The sequence below is a fragment of the Acartia tonsa genome, chromosome 4, assembly GCF_053477335.1.
Source record: "Acartia tonsa isolate MP-2025a chromosome 4, ASM5347733v1, whole genome shotgun sequence".
In the NCBI taxonomy this organism is placed as follows: domain Eukaryota; kingdom Metazoa; phylum Arthropoda; class Copepoda; order Calanoida; family Acartiidae; genus Acartia; species Acartia tonsa.
Window position 1 is genome coordinate 13,703,608 of NC_137263.1, and position 17,745 is coordinate 13,721,352.

The following is a 17,745-nucleotide window of genomic DNA, read 5'->3' on the forward strand; positions in this document are numbered from 1 at the left end:
TTTCATGTGCTCGACTAAGCAATATGAGGTAGTTTATATATTTACACACTTTATATCTAACTGGGACCTCTACTCCTTTTAGAAGATAGCCTTAAACTTTGCAAAGACCCTTATAAAGTCATCCTAAAAAGAACAACTAAAAGATCCGTTTCAGAGACGAAGAATTGTATGCTATAGGTAAATTCGGAAATAGTCCCTTTCGTAACATCGCCCCATAAGGGGCGATTCGTCGTATTTTTAAAATGGCTTTTTATAGGTTATTTTAGGTTAGGTTATGTTACATTGGGTTAGGTGATTGCCCCACAGGGTCAGGTAATTGGCCCCGCAGGTTTAGAGCCCCCCGCAGGGGCTAGAAATAGGAGAAAAGCTACTTTAAAAAATACGAAGAATCGCCCCATAAGGTGCGATGTTACGAAAGGGACTATACCCGTAAATTCTAAACATTTTCTTATCCATAAAAACAATAGAGATAGGATGGACATTTTTTGGATGATTTATATATCCCCTTCTGCCACATACATACACATACACACACTCACCCACACACACACACACGCACACACACAATAATATAGTAAAATGTTGGATGATAATGAAGAAAAGAGGGTTACAGAGGCCAAATCTTTCAACGGGACATTCTCAAATTCTCAAATGGAATCAATCACTAGAATTGTTTCAAGACTAACATTTAAATTCTCTATGGGTTCTATATTTGATTGGCCATAGTCTTTTACTAAAAACAGATATGCCGGGTAATCACTTATGATAAAAAAAATGAGGAAAGGCTCTTAAAATAGACAAAATAATAATATTTTAAGTGATTCCAAAAAGCAAACGATAAAGCTATAATGAAAAATTGGTCTTCTTTTTTGAGGATTATAATATTAGTTTTTTTTATTTCAAATTTTCTGCAAATTTACTCTTTTTGGACGGTATTGTTCTTGTTTTAACTTTAATCTGGACTTTTTTTATATTGACAGAAAATCTTGATGTATTTTCAATCTAAAAAATTTGACATCAACATCATATATGTTTTAAATTTAAGAATAAGATGATAGTATTTTGTTTTTAGAAGCGCATCTACTTTATGATAATAGTATGTTCGTAATTTCAGTCTACGTAATTCAACACTATAGTTTCTTTACTAACTCTACCACAGTCTTCTTTTTTAATATTGTATAGATGTATTAACATTTTCTCAGAAAAATAGTAAAAGAATTTTATCTATTTAATTTTGAGGAAAACATGTATGACTTGAGTTAAAAGCAAGGAAAAATGGGTATAAAGTGAGGAATTAGGATGAGTTAGATAAAGAAAGCGTTCAACAAATTAATTTGACTGGATTTTTTTACTTTTGATAAATTTATTATTCTTTTTGCTGTTGTTGCTGTGCTAATTACGGACAGACTGTTCTTGTTTTAAAAAGATTCTTGACTATTAAGCCAATAATTCACAGTGGGATCCAGTGGGACATCCAAAAAATTTAAAATTGACTTTTATCTATCCTAGGAATTAATAATGGCTGTAAGTAGACAGCTAGAAAAGAAATTTTTAAAAAATATTCATTTTTGGCGGATTTATGCCATTTTTAAAAAAGGTAGTGAAAAATTTCTTTTCAGTTTTGATGATTTTCCAGATTTTTTTACACAATTTTTTCAAAGCAACAAAAAATACATTTATGTTCATCTTATGAAAATAATTTTTGATTGAGGTACTTTTCAGATACCTGTACCAATGTCTAATTAAGAGAAAAATTTAAAAAAAATATTTTTTTGGTGGTGTAAATTGACATTTTGTGAGAAAATTTCACCAAAAATATTAAGATTTTTAACCCCAAAAAATCAGTTTTCTCCATTTTACCCAAAAACGGCCAGGATGCCCCGGGTTTTACAATAATAATATTAATATGCAACATGTATTGTGTTTAAAACAGTTTTCATAACCTGGGGCCTCCCGGCCGTTTTTGAGTAATTGAGCATTTTACATTGCATGGTTTGAACAATTTCGTTCTTGTTAATTTCAAATTTTCCCTTGTTAGAGGGGGAAGGAGTCATTTTAGAGCCCAAAGTCATCTCTGCAATGTTTTCTAACTTTTTGAGGCGGAACTTTCTTTACTTATGCATTATTTGCCTCCTGCCAACCGTTTCGCCGTTATTTGCCGCCGTAGGTGTGATTTTTAACGATTTTTGCCGTTCTCGCGGTTTTAATGGACATTTAAGGGAACAAGGAGTCCTTGAAAAAAGATGACTTATAAATACTTTTATTTTAGCAATTAAATTTGCTAAATTTCATGTGTTCTGAAAAAAATTGTATTTCTAACTGGTTTTGGTTCAGCAGAAATTCAAATTCGGGGATTAATTATAATATTGCAAAAACATTAAATATGCGTCTGAGAGAGAGAGAGAAATATACGTTTGAGAGAGAATATAATATAAGCAAATTTGTTTATATTCTTATACAAACTTTAAATGAAGATAGCTAGACTTAGAATAAAGGTATTAACACAAAATCAAAAGTGTTTTGAAAATTATGTTATTGTTGTTTATATCTGTAAAAAAACTTTAGAAAACATGCCTTATTAGTGTCCTATTTTACTTATACTGGACCTACCTAAAAATGCCGGGACTTGAACTGGGTGCACCTGACGCTATATTCATGTTCACAAACATTGTTTGCATTGAAAAAATATTTACATAGACGTTTATTTTGTTAAAATATTCCTATCCAACTAAAGTTATGAAGGTTTATAGATTTTTTTAAAATAGGGTAGCTTCGCTCCTCCAAAACCGCCAGACGTACTTACCAAATGCACATTAGAAGTTAACAGGAGCAAAATTTATGTTATTTTTAAGTTAAAGCAAAAGAAATTACATCATTTCGTCAAATACAAGCTTTTTTATTGATGTTTACTTTTGTCTACCCTTAATGTCCCGTTTTTTGGCAAAAGATCCCACTGTGTAATTTATACATTAGAATTACATCTTTAATAATATTAAACAAACATAATTATTTAAACGTCCAACCAAATAAAGTTAATTATAGAGAAGCACCTCTACAACAACAAAAATACCAACACATAATATTTATTTTTTGTTGGTGTATGGCTTTTAAGGTCAAGAAATGGATGGACGGTATTTTTGGCTTGGTTTCTTGCCAACCATGTTAATTAAATTCTCATTGGTTAAATCCTGGCAACAAATAAACGTAAAGACGATAATTTATAGTTGCAAAGCTACGCTACAGGACTCTAGTTTCGGTATGTTGTAGTTTTTTTTAAAGTTAACATTTTTATCCATCTTTTATTTTCAATGAACTAGAACTTGTATTTAATATGTATTATGCTTTTTTTCTTTCATTTTAGTTAGATCCTTGTCTTAATAAGTCTTTTTTTTTTAAAAAGCTTGACAACTAGTGTTTGTTATTTCATATAGTTGCGTTTAATAGTTTTCTGTATTTTCTTCTATAAAAAGAAAAAAAATTAATGAGCTAAAACTAATCAGAAATATTTTTTTATTTAAACTAAAATTTTAGTTTTTTGCCATCTCAAAATTTAAATAGGATTTTTTCTCTAAAATTTTCTGGTGCATATTTCACCAAGACACCTACTCCTTCTTGGTGTGCATCCACTTACTATTCTGCAGAATGGACTTCTTACATATCGTGCATATCGAGCCAGATAGGTAGAGATCAATGGGCTGTTTATTACACTAGTCTCTAAAGTTTTATAACAACGTTTTCTTATTTGTTGGTTAAACTTTGAGAACTTTAGTTAATTTTGATTGGTTGCTTCAATGAGTTGAGTGTTCAAACGTTTCAACACTAATTTTAATCTACAGAAGGAGTAATTTTGTGTATCATCATTGTGGATGTACATAAATTTATCGGCCATTGTCTTATCCCTTTAGATCCCTGGTAAAAAGTCACAATAGGAAATAAATATAAGGGGCTTTTATTTTATGATAGAAGATTATGATGTTGTTATGACAAGCGGTTATGAATATTTGATAATGTGATATTAGAGTGAAACAATAGAGGGGAAGGTGTTCAATAACTGTGTGTCCCCACCCTCTAGGGACCCTGTGCCGACTTTCAATTGGGTCTTTAAAAATGAACCAATAGCGTTGAAAATCAACACAGCCAAATTGCTACAAAAAAAAACAATTTGCTAGCAGACGAAAAAGGTCCCCAACAGGAGACCTTGATATTTGTCTGGTTATACATCTATATTTATAGATTTATTAATGAGATACATAAATGTATTCTGATGTGAATGTACACCCTCTTTCTTTAACAATGTTCTTCAGTTGGTCTGTAAATTTGACCGGATTATAATGCACTCTAATAAAGTGAAACTCGTAGCTGGCTAAAATAACGATACCCCACATTCACCCACTTTACCTTATCCCCTATCCTCCTACTGAATGAACGAACTGGCCGATAAATAATATCCACGTAAATTCTATTTCCTTTTTATTACCAAATAATCTTCCATCATTAATTTTTTTCCTTCTTGTAACTCAGGTAACTGGAGATAAATAATAATTAATATCACCAAATTATAAGTCATTTTAGGTAAATATATATAATCTTTTGGAGAACAACTAAAACACAAAATAAGTTTACTACGTCCAACTGTTTGAGTACACAATATGAATTAGCTGAAAATTTGAATTAACTGTATAAGAAGCAGATTTGACGGGTGAGCAGAGTTGCCTGCCAATTCTTAACACCATTTATATACAACAATTTTCCACCTCAGAAAAAAAACAAAGAAAGGGAATTTTTGCACCATTTTAGTGTAGTATATTGGGGGGGGGGGGGAGGTAACAAGGAGGGTAGAACCTCTTATTTTGTTAATGGTAAACCTATATTCCCCCTCCCTTATTCCCACCTTTTAGAGGATCATCTAACAAGTTACCCACCTTGGCTCTCCTTATCTCAAATTAACCCCCTGCACAGTCATTTTAGAGTTTGTTGCACGTAGTGTGCCTAGAACTTTAACACCTTACCCAACTCCCTTTATTATCATTAGCTGGCATGAAATAAATTACAAATCGTGTTAATGGAAGGATGTAAACAGTTGATTTAAGGGAATAGAATACAATTTAAGCAAACAAAATGTAAACTTTACTCTGAATCTGAATCATGCACGAAAGAAAGGTTTTCCATTTAGAAGAAAGGGACCTGGCGGGTGTATAGTTGGTTACCTTTTAAAATTGTGGGGTCTGCAGAGTATATTGGGCAAAAGTTGGACCAAACATTTGTTATTCCTTTTTAGGGTGTGAAATGTAAATGATAGTGTTAGATTTTTTTTCTTAAACATTCATTCCTCTAAGAACTTTCAAATTTTTAAAAATATACAACAATTTTTTGTCTGAAGCTTAAGATTTCTACTCTGTATGGAAGGTAAACAAAGGTCCTGGGAAAGTTTCAAGATATTTTGTTTATTGATTTAAGCAATTTTAGGGTTTTAGGCTAATTTTTTGCCCCATTCTTTTCTTTGTTTGAATACAGAGCCCCTAGATGCTAGGGTAGCAGCAACTAGTGTAATAAAAAGTAATAATGTTTTGTCACCATCCAAAGAAAATAAAGAATATTGAAAACATGGTCAATAAAAAAATAAGAGTCTTATTAAACATATACACTAATAACTCAAATAGCTTTGGCTCTAATGTCATTTTAATAGCATATAACCTAATCCGGTATACAACACTTCTCTAAGAATGAGTCAGTCAGTCAATAAGTGTTGATGATACTTCTTACAGATATGCTAGGCATCTAGAAATTAATTGTTGAATTATATTTTAGGTAAACAGATTGGCAATTGTGAGATGTCACCAGAGAATGTTATATGGCAGTTAGTCAAATTTTTTGCCAGTCAAGAGGATCAGACACTTCTACCCAGAGAGGGCAGGTAATGGATATATTAGTACTTGGATCTTAGCTTGTGGTTGGCTAAAATAACGATTAACCACATTTACCTCATATCCTCTCCACCTACTGGATGAACGAACTGACTAATAAGCGATGTCCTGTCCATGTTAGCAACTTTAATTGACGACAATTTTTTCCATGTCATAATATCCACGTATATTCTATATCCTTTGGGCAGGTATAAAATTTTATTTCTAAAAAATGAAAATCGTGAAGAAAATCTATTTTTTTCCGTGCCTTTCAGTTTGATTTGATTAACATTTAAATATTTATTCCAATACGAAATAATATACAAACATAGTTAAAACATAATAATAATAAAAAGATAAAATTAAGACATAAATCGATCCACATAGAACGAATAAAAGAAACAATGTGTATGTTAGGCTTAGTTTGATATGAAATTAATAAAATCATATATTATATTGTTATTCAAGCCAGCATTATGAAGGAGTTTACAAGTAAATTGAGATAAAAGAATAGAGTGTGCATAGAAATTGTTGTCATCCCACTTAATGAAATCGTCCTCTATGCTTATTTTTAAAGATCTATCTTTTGCAACTAAAATTAAATGGGATAATTGTAGATAGAAATCGTTTGAAAAGCCTTCATAAAACATATTGTATAAGTAAAAGTTTTCTTTTAAAAAGATGAATTCTGGCTTACTATCATTTAGAACATAATCTAGAAATAATGCAAGTTTATGTATAAAATAGGTAGGAAACACACAGAAATAGAGGGCATGTTCTGTTGAACTTATTATATTACATTTTGAACATAAATTTGAATCAGTTAATTTAAATTTATATAGTTTATTTTTACTATTTAATGTTCTGTTCATTTGTTCAAGGATAAAATTTTTATAATATAAAATAATTGGCATGCTAAATATTTTTTTTAACGACATAGAAAGCATTTCTTTGTCTGGAATATATAACTTATCACTCACTCTAGTTTTTAGTGCAGGTAGCTCACATGAGTTTTTATTTCTATGAATTAGTTTAAAATGGAGAGAAAATACAGATTTGTTCTTTAAAAAAACTGTTCCAATTGGAATCAAAAGTTGCTTTGCTCTCTTCATGCTAAACACACAATCTCTAGGAAAAGCTGTTTTTGTTGACTCTACTAGTTTACTCAATTTATTTATTAAAGAAACATCTCTAATTATATTCGATAGATCAGATTTTATGCATGGCAAAAACAATACTTTTTCATCAATTTTTCTTGTTTCAAATATGGAAGCGATGGTTAGCTTCTTAGTTTTAAGTAATATATTTTCATCGTGTTTATTAAAAGGTGTTGAAATATTAGCAAAATTGGATGAAATAATGGGGGATTGGAAAAACGTGGATGGTTCATTTTCTAAATCATAAAAAAACTCACTTAGCTTATGAAAATAATTACCACCTGCACATGGATAAAGACTCTTAAAGAAATTTTGATGCTCAATTATTGTTTTATAACTAAATGTAGGTAACATTGCTTGAATGTTTAGATGTTTATGTTCTAAAATTAAGCTAATGGTAGTATCATTATGTTGGGAAGAAAATCTTAGACAATTCATAAAACTATTTAACCATATTGAAAATGCTTGGGTGTCAGGTTTTTGATAACAAAAAGAATTAATCAACTAATTATATGGTTTTTCATATCAGAGGACAACATATGAGAGAGACAAAAAAATTAATTTAGATAAGTAATGGCCAGTTATAATATAGTGTATTTATGAATTTGATGAACATCATTTTAAGTAGATGATTCTGCAAAATTTTAAGAATACGGTATGTCAACTTCAGAGTTTAATATTTTATCCAATTTGTATCATCTCTATAAGCGTTATCTTCCTCTTTTTTATCGTTACCCTCAATTCATAAAATTTCCGATGAATATCAGTACCATTTATCAAAATATCAATCATCGAATCATATTTTTGATCGACTTTTTTTCAATTCCATTAACCTGTTATCTTTCATTTGTTTATTTAATGTATTTAGTATAACTTCTTTTTGGCTGATAATTGTATCTTTTTTTGTGCATACATAATCATTTTTCGTTGTAGATTATTTCTTAAGTGTTTATTTGTTTTGGCACTTAATAAGATGAATATTTTGTGCCTCCGTCATCTTTACTTAGCCACAAACCTTTTTAAATCTTACATATTAGGTATAATAAAAGTGTGGTTAAAAAATGAAGCTACATTTTACTTTTACATTTAACGGCGGGTTATTACAATTGAGCTTTGATTTTCAAGAAAGAAAATTTGGGTATAGTCCCATTTCGTGACAACGCCTCTTAAGGGGCGTTTTGTCGTATTTTCACAGTGTTTTTTTCTTCTACTACTAGCCCCTGCGAGGGGTTTTAACCCTTCGGGGCTAATTGCCTAACCTAACTTAACCTAATATAACCTATCAAAAGCTACTGTGAAACTACAATGAAACGCTCCTTAAGAGAAAACTGTTAATGGTGACTTTTTATAAAAATTTTATTTCTTTTATTTTAGGTGGGAATTTTGTGGACCACTGATGAACACATGCAAGAGACTTATTTCTGTTCTACTCACTGCTAGTCCGGCCATCCATAGAATAGTGGCAGATAGAAAAAAGGTAGGGTAGTTTTTTTAAATCATAGATAAGTGATAGAAAAAAAGGATCATTGTACTGTTCTTCTTCCTAATAGTCCAGCCATCTATAGAATAGTAGCAGATAGAAAGAAGGTGAGTTTTTAGGTTTTTTTAAAAGAACTTCATATAATAGTGATAGAAAAAAGGACTATATACTGTTCCAAAGACTTCCATACAAGCTTTTTATCTTTTTTTTGAATTTAGTCCGGCAATCCATAGAATAGGTGCAGGTAGAAAGAATGTAGTTATTTTTTTTATGTAATAAAGGAATAACAGAAAAAAAGTTGTAATATTCGCTATAATGGACTGTTGTCATACTCGTTCTTTATATGTGCAATATAAATAATTTTGTTATTTCCTTGTTTCTCCTTTATTTCTTTTTCTACTGTGTGTAAGAAAGCATAATTATCAAAATTGGACCTTATTTTCTTGGAATCAAAATTGTAAAATTACAAGGACAATTATGTACATTTATCCACTGGTAGCGCAGCAAAACGTGTCTATATTATTTTGAATTTTAATGTGTAATAAGCTTTTATTCAGTGGATAAAAATTCAGCTGGATTTCTAAAAAAGTTTCTTTTACTGCGTTTGTTTGAACTTTTAGGATCGAGCATAAGCATAAAGTAATGAGGAATAGTTATTTCTTGCATTTATTATAGACAGCTTTCCGCGGATATAAAAAAAGAAAATATATAATTTTAAAACCAGTTTTGTTATCCGCAAAAGACCGAAACTGGTATTAATCTTATGGTTTTGATTTTATTATTCGCGGAAAAATTGTCATGATTTTTCAGTATGGTTGAGAACAGGTTCTCATCTAGCGGATATTAATCGGTTTCGACGACAATATTTATTAATTACATATGTTCTAACATTTATTAGGAATGTTTGGTCAGTTCAACGTAAGGACAATCCAAATTATAATATGGCTGCTCTACTTAAAACGCTTTGACCTAGAGAAATTGTAGCTCTAAAAAAGGTTGCTGCTGCTGCTGCCCTGGTGGTACAACCAGGGACATTAAGGGATAAGACAATGGAGATAAATTAATATACATTCCCAATCATGATAAACAGTATTACCTTTCATATAGATCTGTAGATTCTATAGAATTATTTGTTGAAACGTTTGGACACAATTGGAAACAATCAAAATTCAAAAAAAACGTATCTAAAGTTTTTGAGCCAACGAATAAGTTAAAACTTTGGGTACCAATTTAATTTACAGCTCATTATCCTTCCCTGCCTGATTATAATTGAACTAAATGCAGTATCAAGGACAAAACAAAAATTACTTTGTTTTCAAATTTTTCCTTTTTTTGCATGATTTAAGGAGTTAAAATAGAAAGTGTTTATTCTCACATATAATGTATCACGCTTGGTTTTTTATTAAATGAATAAGTTAGGGTACAATGTTTGGCACTTTCGATATAAGTAAATGATAATAAAAAACCCATAGAATGCGATAATAACTTCAGAAAAATCGAAGAAAATAGTTTTAATACTTAATTAACGTTTTTAAGTTTTTCTTCAAAAAGTTTAGATAAGATGCCTTTAAAAGTCGTCTATGATTTTGTCAGGGATAAAAATGTAACTTTAAAATAAGAATTACAACATATTTTTCCAATTAGTACAAAGTAAAATTTTGAACATTTTATTGATCTGAATATTTTTTAAAATGTGAAGTAGAAACCTGAATATTTTATCATGAAAATTGTGTTATGATTTGATTGTCTGCTAGATTACAAGAAAAAAGATACTGACAGTACTTGTTGGTTCTTTAAAAATAATTAGGTAGATTACTTTCAGAACCCCTCTTTTTGCAACATTATTTCAATAGAACAGAGCCGTAGTCTTAGTGTACTAAATATCTAGACAGCCAACCATTGTTTTAGAATTGTTCAATTTTTTTAACTTCTGATAAAAACAGAATTAATGGTATTTTTGTAAATATTATACCTCCAAGAAATGGCTATACTTCCCAATCATATGTTGTGTGATATTTAAGAGGAATTATTTTGATATAATGTCATTAAAATATTCGTTAAAAAAAGTGCTATTCTAGCTTATACTTTACATTTTAATGTGTATGGTAATTCAAATAAAAGATAATGAAGATTTATATTATATTTAATTGTTATAATTATAAAGAAAAACCTGGAAACAGTAAAAAACTGACTTTATTTTATTGACGTAGGGAAAATTTTGTCAAATATTTGAATAAAAAAACACTATAAAACAAAATAAATTATTTTTAATATAGTCACAAAAAGGCTTAATGAGTTTAGGAAATATTTCATTCACTAATCATGTCATTTAAACTCTATTACACAGAATACATTGTAAAAAGATGTTCTCGTTTTAATTTTAAGTAATTTGAAATGCATTTTAATACCTTTTAATGATTTATTTTTTGAAACATCTTTTTATAAAATGTTATTGATTTTTGAAGTTATATGTTAAAATGTTTTTAAATTTTGTTAACATTTTGTTTTAAATGTAGAAAATTGGTAATTCTAAACATTCAAAAAATGATTGTATTAAATTTTCATCACTTAAATTGCATGTTTGATGAAATTTTCAACTGATAATTCAAGAAAAATCGTTTAAGTTTTATTATATTTTACTTTGAAATGTTAAAAAAATATAATTATTGTCAAAAATGTGGAAGTTATACTTTCCTCAAAAAAAGACCTAAAACATGCAAATTAACACGTGTAATGAGATTTTTTTTCTTTCAGGTTTAATTTAAAGTAATTATTGATATTTTTTGTAAAAAGGATTTTATATAAAAAGTTTTAAAACTCGAGTTATGTAGTGGTTCTAAAAAAGGTTGCGAATTTATGCAATTTTCTTGCAAAAAAAATTTTCTAGGATTTTAAAAATAGCAAAGGGTGTTATTAGACGTACTTACAGATACAATTGCAAAGTCATTTTGGCAAAACACTAAAATAAAGTTTTGACATCTGAGGGTCCAACCGTGGTATGTAAAATAAATAGAAGCATGAAAAATTATATTTTATGAAAATCAAGTTTTATTTAAAGGTATTAAAAACTACATGCAACAAAAATACAATTTAAAATAAGTTAAGAAATAATTTAAGGAATAAGACAATTGACGAAAAATTGATGAACATCCACAATAATGATAAACAAAATCATCACTCCCAAAGGATAAAATTATTAATGGAAAAGAACGGACACTTTTAAACAACCAAACAAGATTTAGCAAAAGTACCCAATGTTGTTAAACCAACGAATGACAGAAAATGTTTATAAACTTTGGGAACCGATATTAACTACAGTCCACTGTTTTTTTAATTTATATTATGTGGAAGCAATTACAATACAGGGTTTTGTAACTCTTTTACTATTAAATGGTTAAAGAAGTAGGGGGACAAAGTGACTCAAAAATCAGCCATGTGACGTCTCAAAAATGAGGGAGATAAGGGGAAACGTGGGAAGGAAAACCCCTAAAAAAGAGATGGATAATCCCTCATTTTATGACGTCACATGGCTTTTTTTGAGTCACTTTGTCCCCCTACTTACAGACACTGCTTTGTATATCAGAGATGCGTCATAATTGTATTCATATTTTTTGATGTGTTCCTAAAGTTATTTAGATTAACAGAGAGTAATCTGATGTAGAAGTAAGTATAGAGCCTGTTCTTAGAGAAGCGGCGTTTGTAAAAAAAATATTTTCTATGTTAGATATGTATATTTATTGATCCATTGTTTCTAGGTGTTGACAAAAACAATAGAGGGTCTGGGCCAGCATGGAATGGTTGGTACAACTGAAAAACCTTTGATAAACTTACATGATGGTCTTAGATTGGAACTACAAAAGGTATGTTATTACTATGTATTCGATTTTGTATGTTCTTAGGTGCTTTTAATAAAAATTATTTATAAAAATGTAGATGGCTTTAATGCGTGTCTTTACAAATATTCATGTAAAAATTTTTGGATATGCGGAAAGTGTCATGTGTGACGTCATAAAAATACGTTCAAAGAGGAAGGATGAGAGGAGAAGTGGGAAAGGAAACTCCTAAAAAGAGATGGATATTAATTCTATGACGTCACATATGACACTTTCCGCATATCCCTATTTTTTAAAATTCAACCAACCCCTTAAATAGGCAACATTAAAGAAAATTAACTTTTTCAGGTGAAAGATCAGTACTCTCTGGCATTGCATAAACTGGATGAACTTGCTCTGGCTGGAAAGGATCCTGTCACTAACTCAGGTATAGTTTCTTTACACAAGCTGGATGTACTTGCTCTGGCTGGAAAGGATCCTGTCACTAACTCAGGTATAGTTTCATTACACAAGCTGGATGTACTTGCTCTGGCTGGAAAGGATCCTGTCACTAACCCAGGTATAGTTTCATTACACAAGATGGATGTCACTAACTCAGGTATAGTTTCATAAGATGAGCTGGTTAAACTTGCTTAGTGAGTGAGGGAGAAAGAGTTTCACCTATAGTGTTGTTACGCTTTTATAAATAGCAATATTGTCAGAAATAATATTAGAAAATTTCTCCAATCATATCTATCTTGAAAATAAGGATTTAGCTACTTAATGTCAACACTAAGTTGTTGACGCCTTCAGTGAAAGATAAATTTCAATTTACAAAGAAAAAATGATGATCATGTCTAAAATTAGCGAAGCTTTTTTTGATAATGATATATTATTCAAATTTATTCTTTACGTGCATCCGACAAGCATTAGATTGTTCTGATTTATACGAATTTATTTTGTTATTATATATGCCAATCTAAATATTTTAATTGTTTTTTGGTTATGTGCTTTGTCCCACATGGATAATAATAACCCTTTTTTGCTTTATTGATTCTTCACGTGTTATGAACGTATTTAATAATTTATTCTTTACTAAAATAGTTTCTATAATAAATAGTTTCTATATATAATTTTTGAAACTAAAGTGAAATTTTGTGTAACCTCAAATAAAATGATTGAATAGAGTGTAAATATAAAATCATGTCAAAGGACTTCAAGTTAATCCGATAGAAAGAAAATTGATGAATAGATTAGACTACCACTTTTGTAAAAAGGTCTGACGTTTTCCCTTAAAGTGCACAGGAGGCAAAAGGCACAAAAGCCCCCATTATTTTATTTTAATTAAAAATAATGGGGGGGAGGGAGAAAGTAGTTTTCAATTGTTAGTTACTTCAGGTCAGATAAGGATAGTTTATATTGGAAATTAGGGTTAGGGCCCCAAGGAACCTAGTAATAGTGTCTAACTTTTTATCTTTGTGACGTAACAAAAATCCATCTCTTTTTTAGGGGTTTCCTTTCCCACCTCCCCTCTCATCCTTCGATTTTTGTTACGTCACAAAGATAAAAAGTTAGACACTATTACTAGGTTCGGCCCCAAGGGTTAAGCATAGGAAAAAAACTTCTTAAGTTAATTTTAAAAATAAGGAGAGGGGGTTTCAGTGATCGACATGTGCTTTGAGGGAAAGTATCCAAGTCCCTACCTACTCTTGTCATCTAAGAATCTATGACTGAGATGTGATGGTCATTGATACTAACCATTCTTTTCAAAGGAGTACTACTACTCTATTATAAATCTATTGTGTTTCCAAGTATAAAATCCATCATTTTAAATATGACGTCAAGATACTTGTAAACACCCACGATCTGGCTCCCTTCAACAATTTCTAAACTCCCTTCCCATCTGATGCTGTTACCATTTTCTTCTTTGCATAAACATTTTTAAACCTCCGCGATTTAACCAGGGATCTTAAGGGTTAGGACAATGGACAAATTATTAATGTTAAACTCCAACAAAACTAACCCTTCTGTAGATTAAAATGATAGAAAGTAACCAATCAAAATGAACAGAAAGTACCTAAAGTTTTTTGGTTTCAGTGCTACATAACAAATATGAGATTTTCTTGACTGCATTTTTCGTACATTCCTTTAACTATAATGCATGTTTAAGGCTATCATAACATTAGCAGCTAAACCACTACTTGACTTCTTTTTTCTTAAATCCGGCCTTTTCTATTATTTGACAGCTACCTAAATGTCCACCTTTTCTTTCAAAACGTTGAATTATGCATTCTGTAAGCTCGGGGGTGAGAAAATTTATTTACCTTCTATGTACCTATCCCTGTATTGGAAAGAAAACTAAAAGTAAAAATGACAAATGAATATTTGGTGCCAGACAGACCAGTGTTTATAAGCACGTTGTATATTTTGGTTGGCTGAAGAATATTATTAATGAAATGGGGGCGTACTCCCCACGCCTTCTTCCTTTTCAATTTCGCCAACTTCCCACAACTATTTATTAATCATTCCCCCAAAACATCTTTCGACCATCCCCCACCCCTCCCCCTTTTCTTAACACTTTTTTCTCTCCTTATTTTTATGGTTTTTTTCAATATATGTTAACCCATCTCTATTTTAACCCCACCGCCCCCTTACCCTATGTTTGTAAAAATTTTCTTTATTAATATCCTTCCCCCGTGCTTGCCAAAAAGAAATTTGGAGAGTTCATTAAAAATACCCCAAAAATTAACTTAACATTTCCTTATTTTGCTTTCGTATATCTTAAATTCATAAAAAAAATTATAGGGAATAAACCTGTTTTTTTTGTAATTGTTATACTTTAGTAAATTGTTTTTTTTTCATGCTGTTCTAAAATATGAGCTGTACTACGCAAACACTTAAAAGTTGGCAAAATAGCAGAAAAATTTGCATTTTTGTTTATGGAAACATTCATTTCCAATCACACAGCATGTGCGCATAGAATATGGAATTTCTCTCATTATTGGTAGCGGTGCCACTCTGTAGATAAGTCTTTTTCGAAAGTCCAAAAGAGCCACATAAGTAGCTATTCTATACCTAGGCTAAATTCATCGGCATGTTTCTGTATTCGCAGGCACAAAGAGATTGCCTCCAAATTTTCTGTATTGATAACAACTAGGATTCTAATAAAACAAATATTCAAACAGTAGGCGTATTCCCTCAAATGCCACTGTTGAACATAAAAAGGCCCCTCTCCCCTCTTTAGAAATAAAACTGAAAATAAAGGGGGGTTGTTAGTTTTTAGATTGCCTGTTTATTACTTTAAGTCAGGTTAGATTAATTTAAATTGGGTATTGGATAGCCCCGCAGGAGAGGTAAGATATAAGGAAACCAACTCTCCTTAATATCAATTTATTTTAAAATAACTTTAAGTGCTCAAAAAGCACTTGAGGGAAAGCACCAAACATTCAATTAAGAATGATAAGGAGATTTTCGCCAGGTTTCATATTACGGTTTCTTTGAACATAAATGCCCTTGGTAATTTGTGTAAATCTTGGTGAAAAATTGCGGAATATTACAATGACTTGATTAATTGGATAATTTGTATAAAATAAGAATAAAATATTTGCATATTGCATACTACACAATCCAGGAGTAGCTCAGCAACAGCAAATAAGCCGTCAAATTACTGCCGTTTGGCAGTTTTGTAAAATGTTACTTATTAACAGAAGTAGAATGGTGAAATACATCAATCCAATTTTTAAGTTTCTTTGTTGGTATGTAAATTGAAAAAAGGTTCATGATTGATGTATAATCCCAATCATAAAGAAAATTACCCTTTCTGTACATTAAAATTATATTTTGATAGAATTTTGTCACAGCTACTTTCAGCCAACCAATCAATATCAAAAGCAGCCAAACGTACATGTTAAGCTCACGAATGAGAGAACGAGTCTGTTTTCAATATGATTTACAGTCCAATGTCCTCTTCCTACCTGCCTTTTAAACTGTCAAATTTCAATTTGTATCGGTTCTTTATATTAAAATCTGTATCTTCTTAAGAATACTTTTTTTCTATTTTCTGATTTATAATGTCAAACAATCAGCCTGAAGCATTTCCTTTGGTATTTTAGTCAAAAATCTTTGGCTTTTTCCTACAATTCTTTCATTTAACGGGTGTAACCCCATTTTAAAGGAATTTTTCTATACAAAAAAAATTCTTAATACTACATAAAAATAATCAATTTAAAGTAAAATTCTGATTTTTGTAACCGTTCACTTTTCAAAATTGATCTTGTTTTTATTTCTCTTAGAACTAAAGGACTTTTTTTATGGCTTCAAGTTTTATTTATGCGCATTACCCATGCCATTAACCAGCAAACAAACATATAACTTGTAGAATAGCTGTGCAACCCAAAACAAAATATTGTCCTCTCTGCCATAAGAAGCAACAATGGGGGTGGGGGGGGGGGGATCTATGAAGCGCTGTTAAAAAGTGGAAATCCTTCATCCACAGTTTTACATGTCTTGGAGATATATTGTTCCAAAGTCTGGCCAAAATGCACGCGAAAATATTATTTATGTTCAAAATTTTCTCTTCTTTTTAATTGGCAATTTCAACTTTTGTTTGTGATTAATTATCTTGACAGAAAACATATTTTTTAGAAGCGTAGCTACTCTATACATACATAAAAAAATTTCGTGTGTCTGTCCGTTAAAGTAAGTGTAAACAATAATCAATGATTAATTAATAGAAACTTTAAGTCTACTGTTCTTACAAAAATTCAATCTCATTGAATCAAATTTTTAACCTCCATTTCCTGTATGATTACTGTCTAATAGTTAATCTTTTTCTATTGTTTTTCTTTGCTTCTAGTTGTCCTTGTTGTATTGAAGTGAATGTCATAGTAAAATTGACTTTTTGCATACAGATACCTAGGGATATGACAACCAAAGAAAAAAAAATACTCCAAGTTTTTAAAAACTTTTAAAATACACAGTTTCCTTATAAAACTCCATAATTGTCAATATTAAAACACTTAAGCATGCATTTAGTACATACCTGGGTAGAAAATATTTCTTGTAACATAAGAAAGACTAAAACATTTAGGAAAAATTTGTTAACTTTAGTCTACTTATCCCTTTCTTTGGTTAGTATACGACTTGAAAATTATAAATGCATTGACAAGGACAGTTGTGATTGGTAATAAGATAACAATTTTCAGTAGCGCAACTACTCTATCAACTATTACTTTTTGTATTTTCTTGGCTGCTTTGAAGATTTTTTGTAACGATTCCTTTTAAATAGGGTAAAAATCTACTTAACTCAATTTGTTTGTCGTTCCGTTGGTAATGCTATAAGAGCACAAGATTTCATTATGGCTACATTTTGGAGATTGATATTTTTTAATTCA

The 17,745-nt window shown here is 30.3% G+C and overlaps 1 protein-coding gene across 1 annotated transcript in view; it reads left to right on the forward strand.

The window, feature by feature from the left end:
- The window catches only part of LOC145316172 (uncharacterized), a 114,684-nt gene that overhangs the window by 27,834 nt on the left and 69,105 nt on the right, over nucleotides 1-17,745 (forward strand). Inside the window, exons 7-10 of the mRNA XM_080156504.1 lie at nucleotides 5,809-5,914; nucleotides 8,435-8,537; nucleotides 12,296-12,400; nucleotides 12,722-12,800. Of these exons, the coding sequence (XP_080012630.1) occupies nucleotides 5,809-5,914; nucleotides 8,435-8,537; nucleotides 12,296-12,400; nucleotides 12,722-12,800 (393 nt within the window). The remainder of the gene's footprint in view (nucleotides 1-5,808; nucleotides 5,915-8,434; nucleotides 8,538-12,295; nucleotides 12,401-12,721; nucleotides 12,801-17,745) is intronic.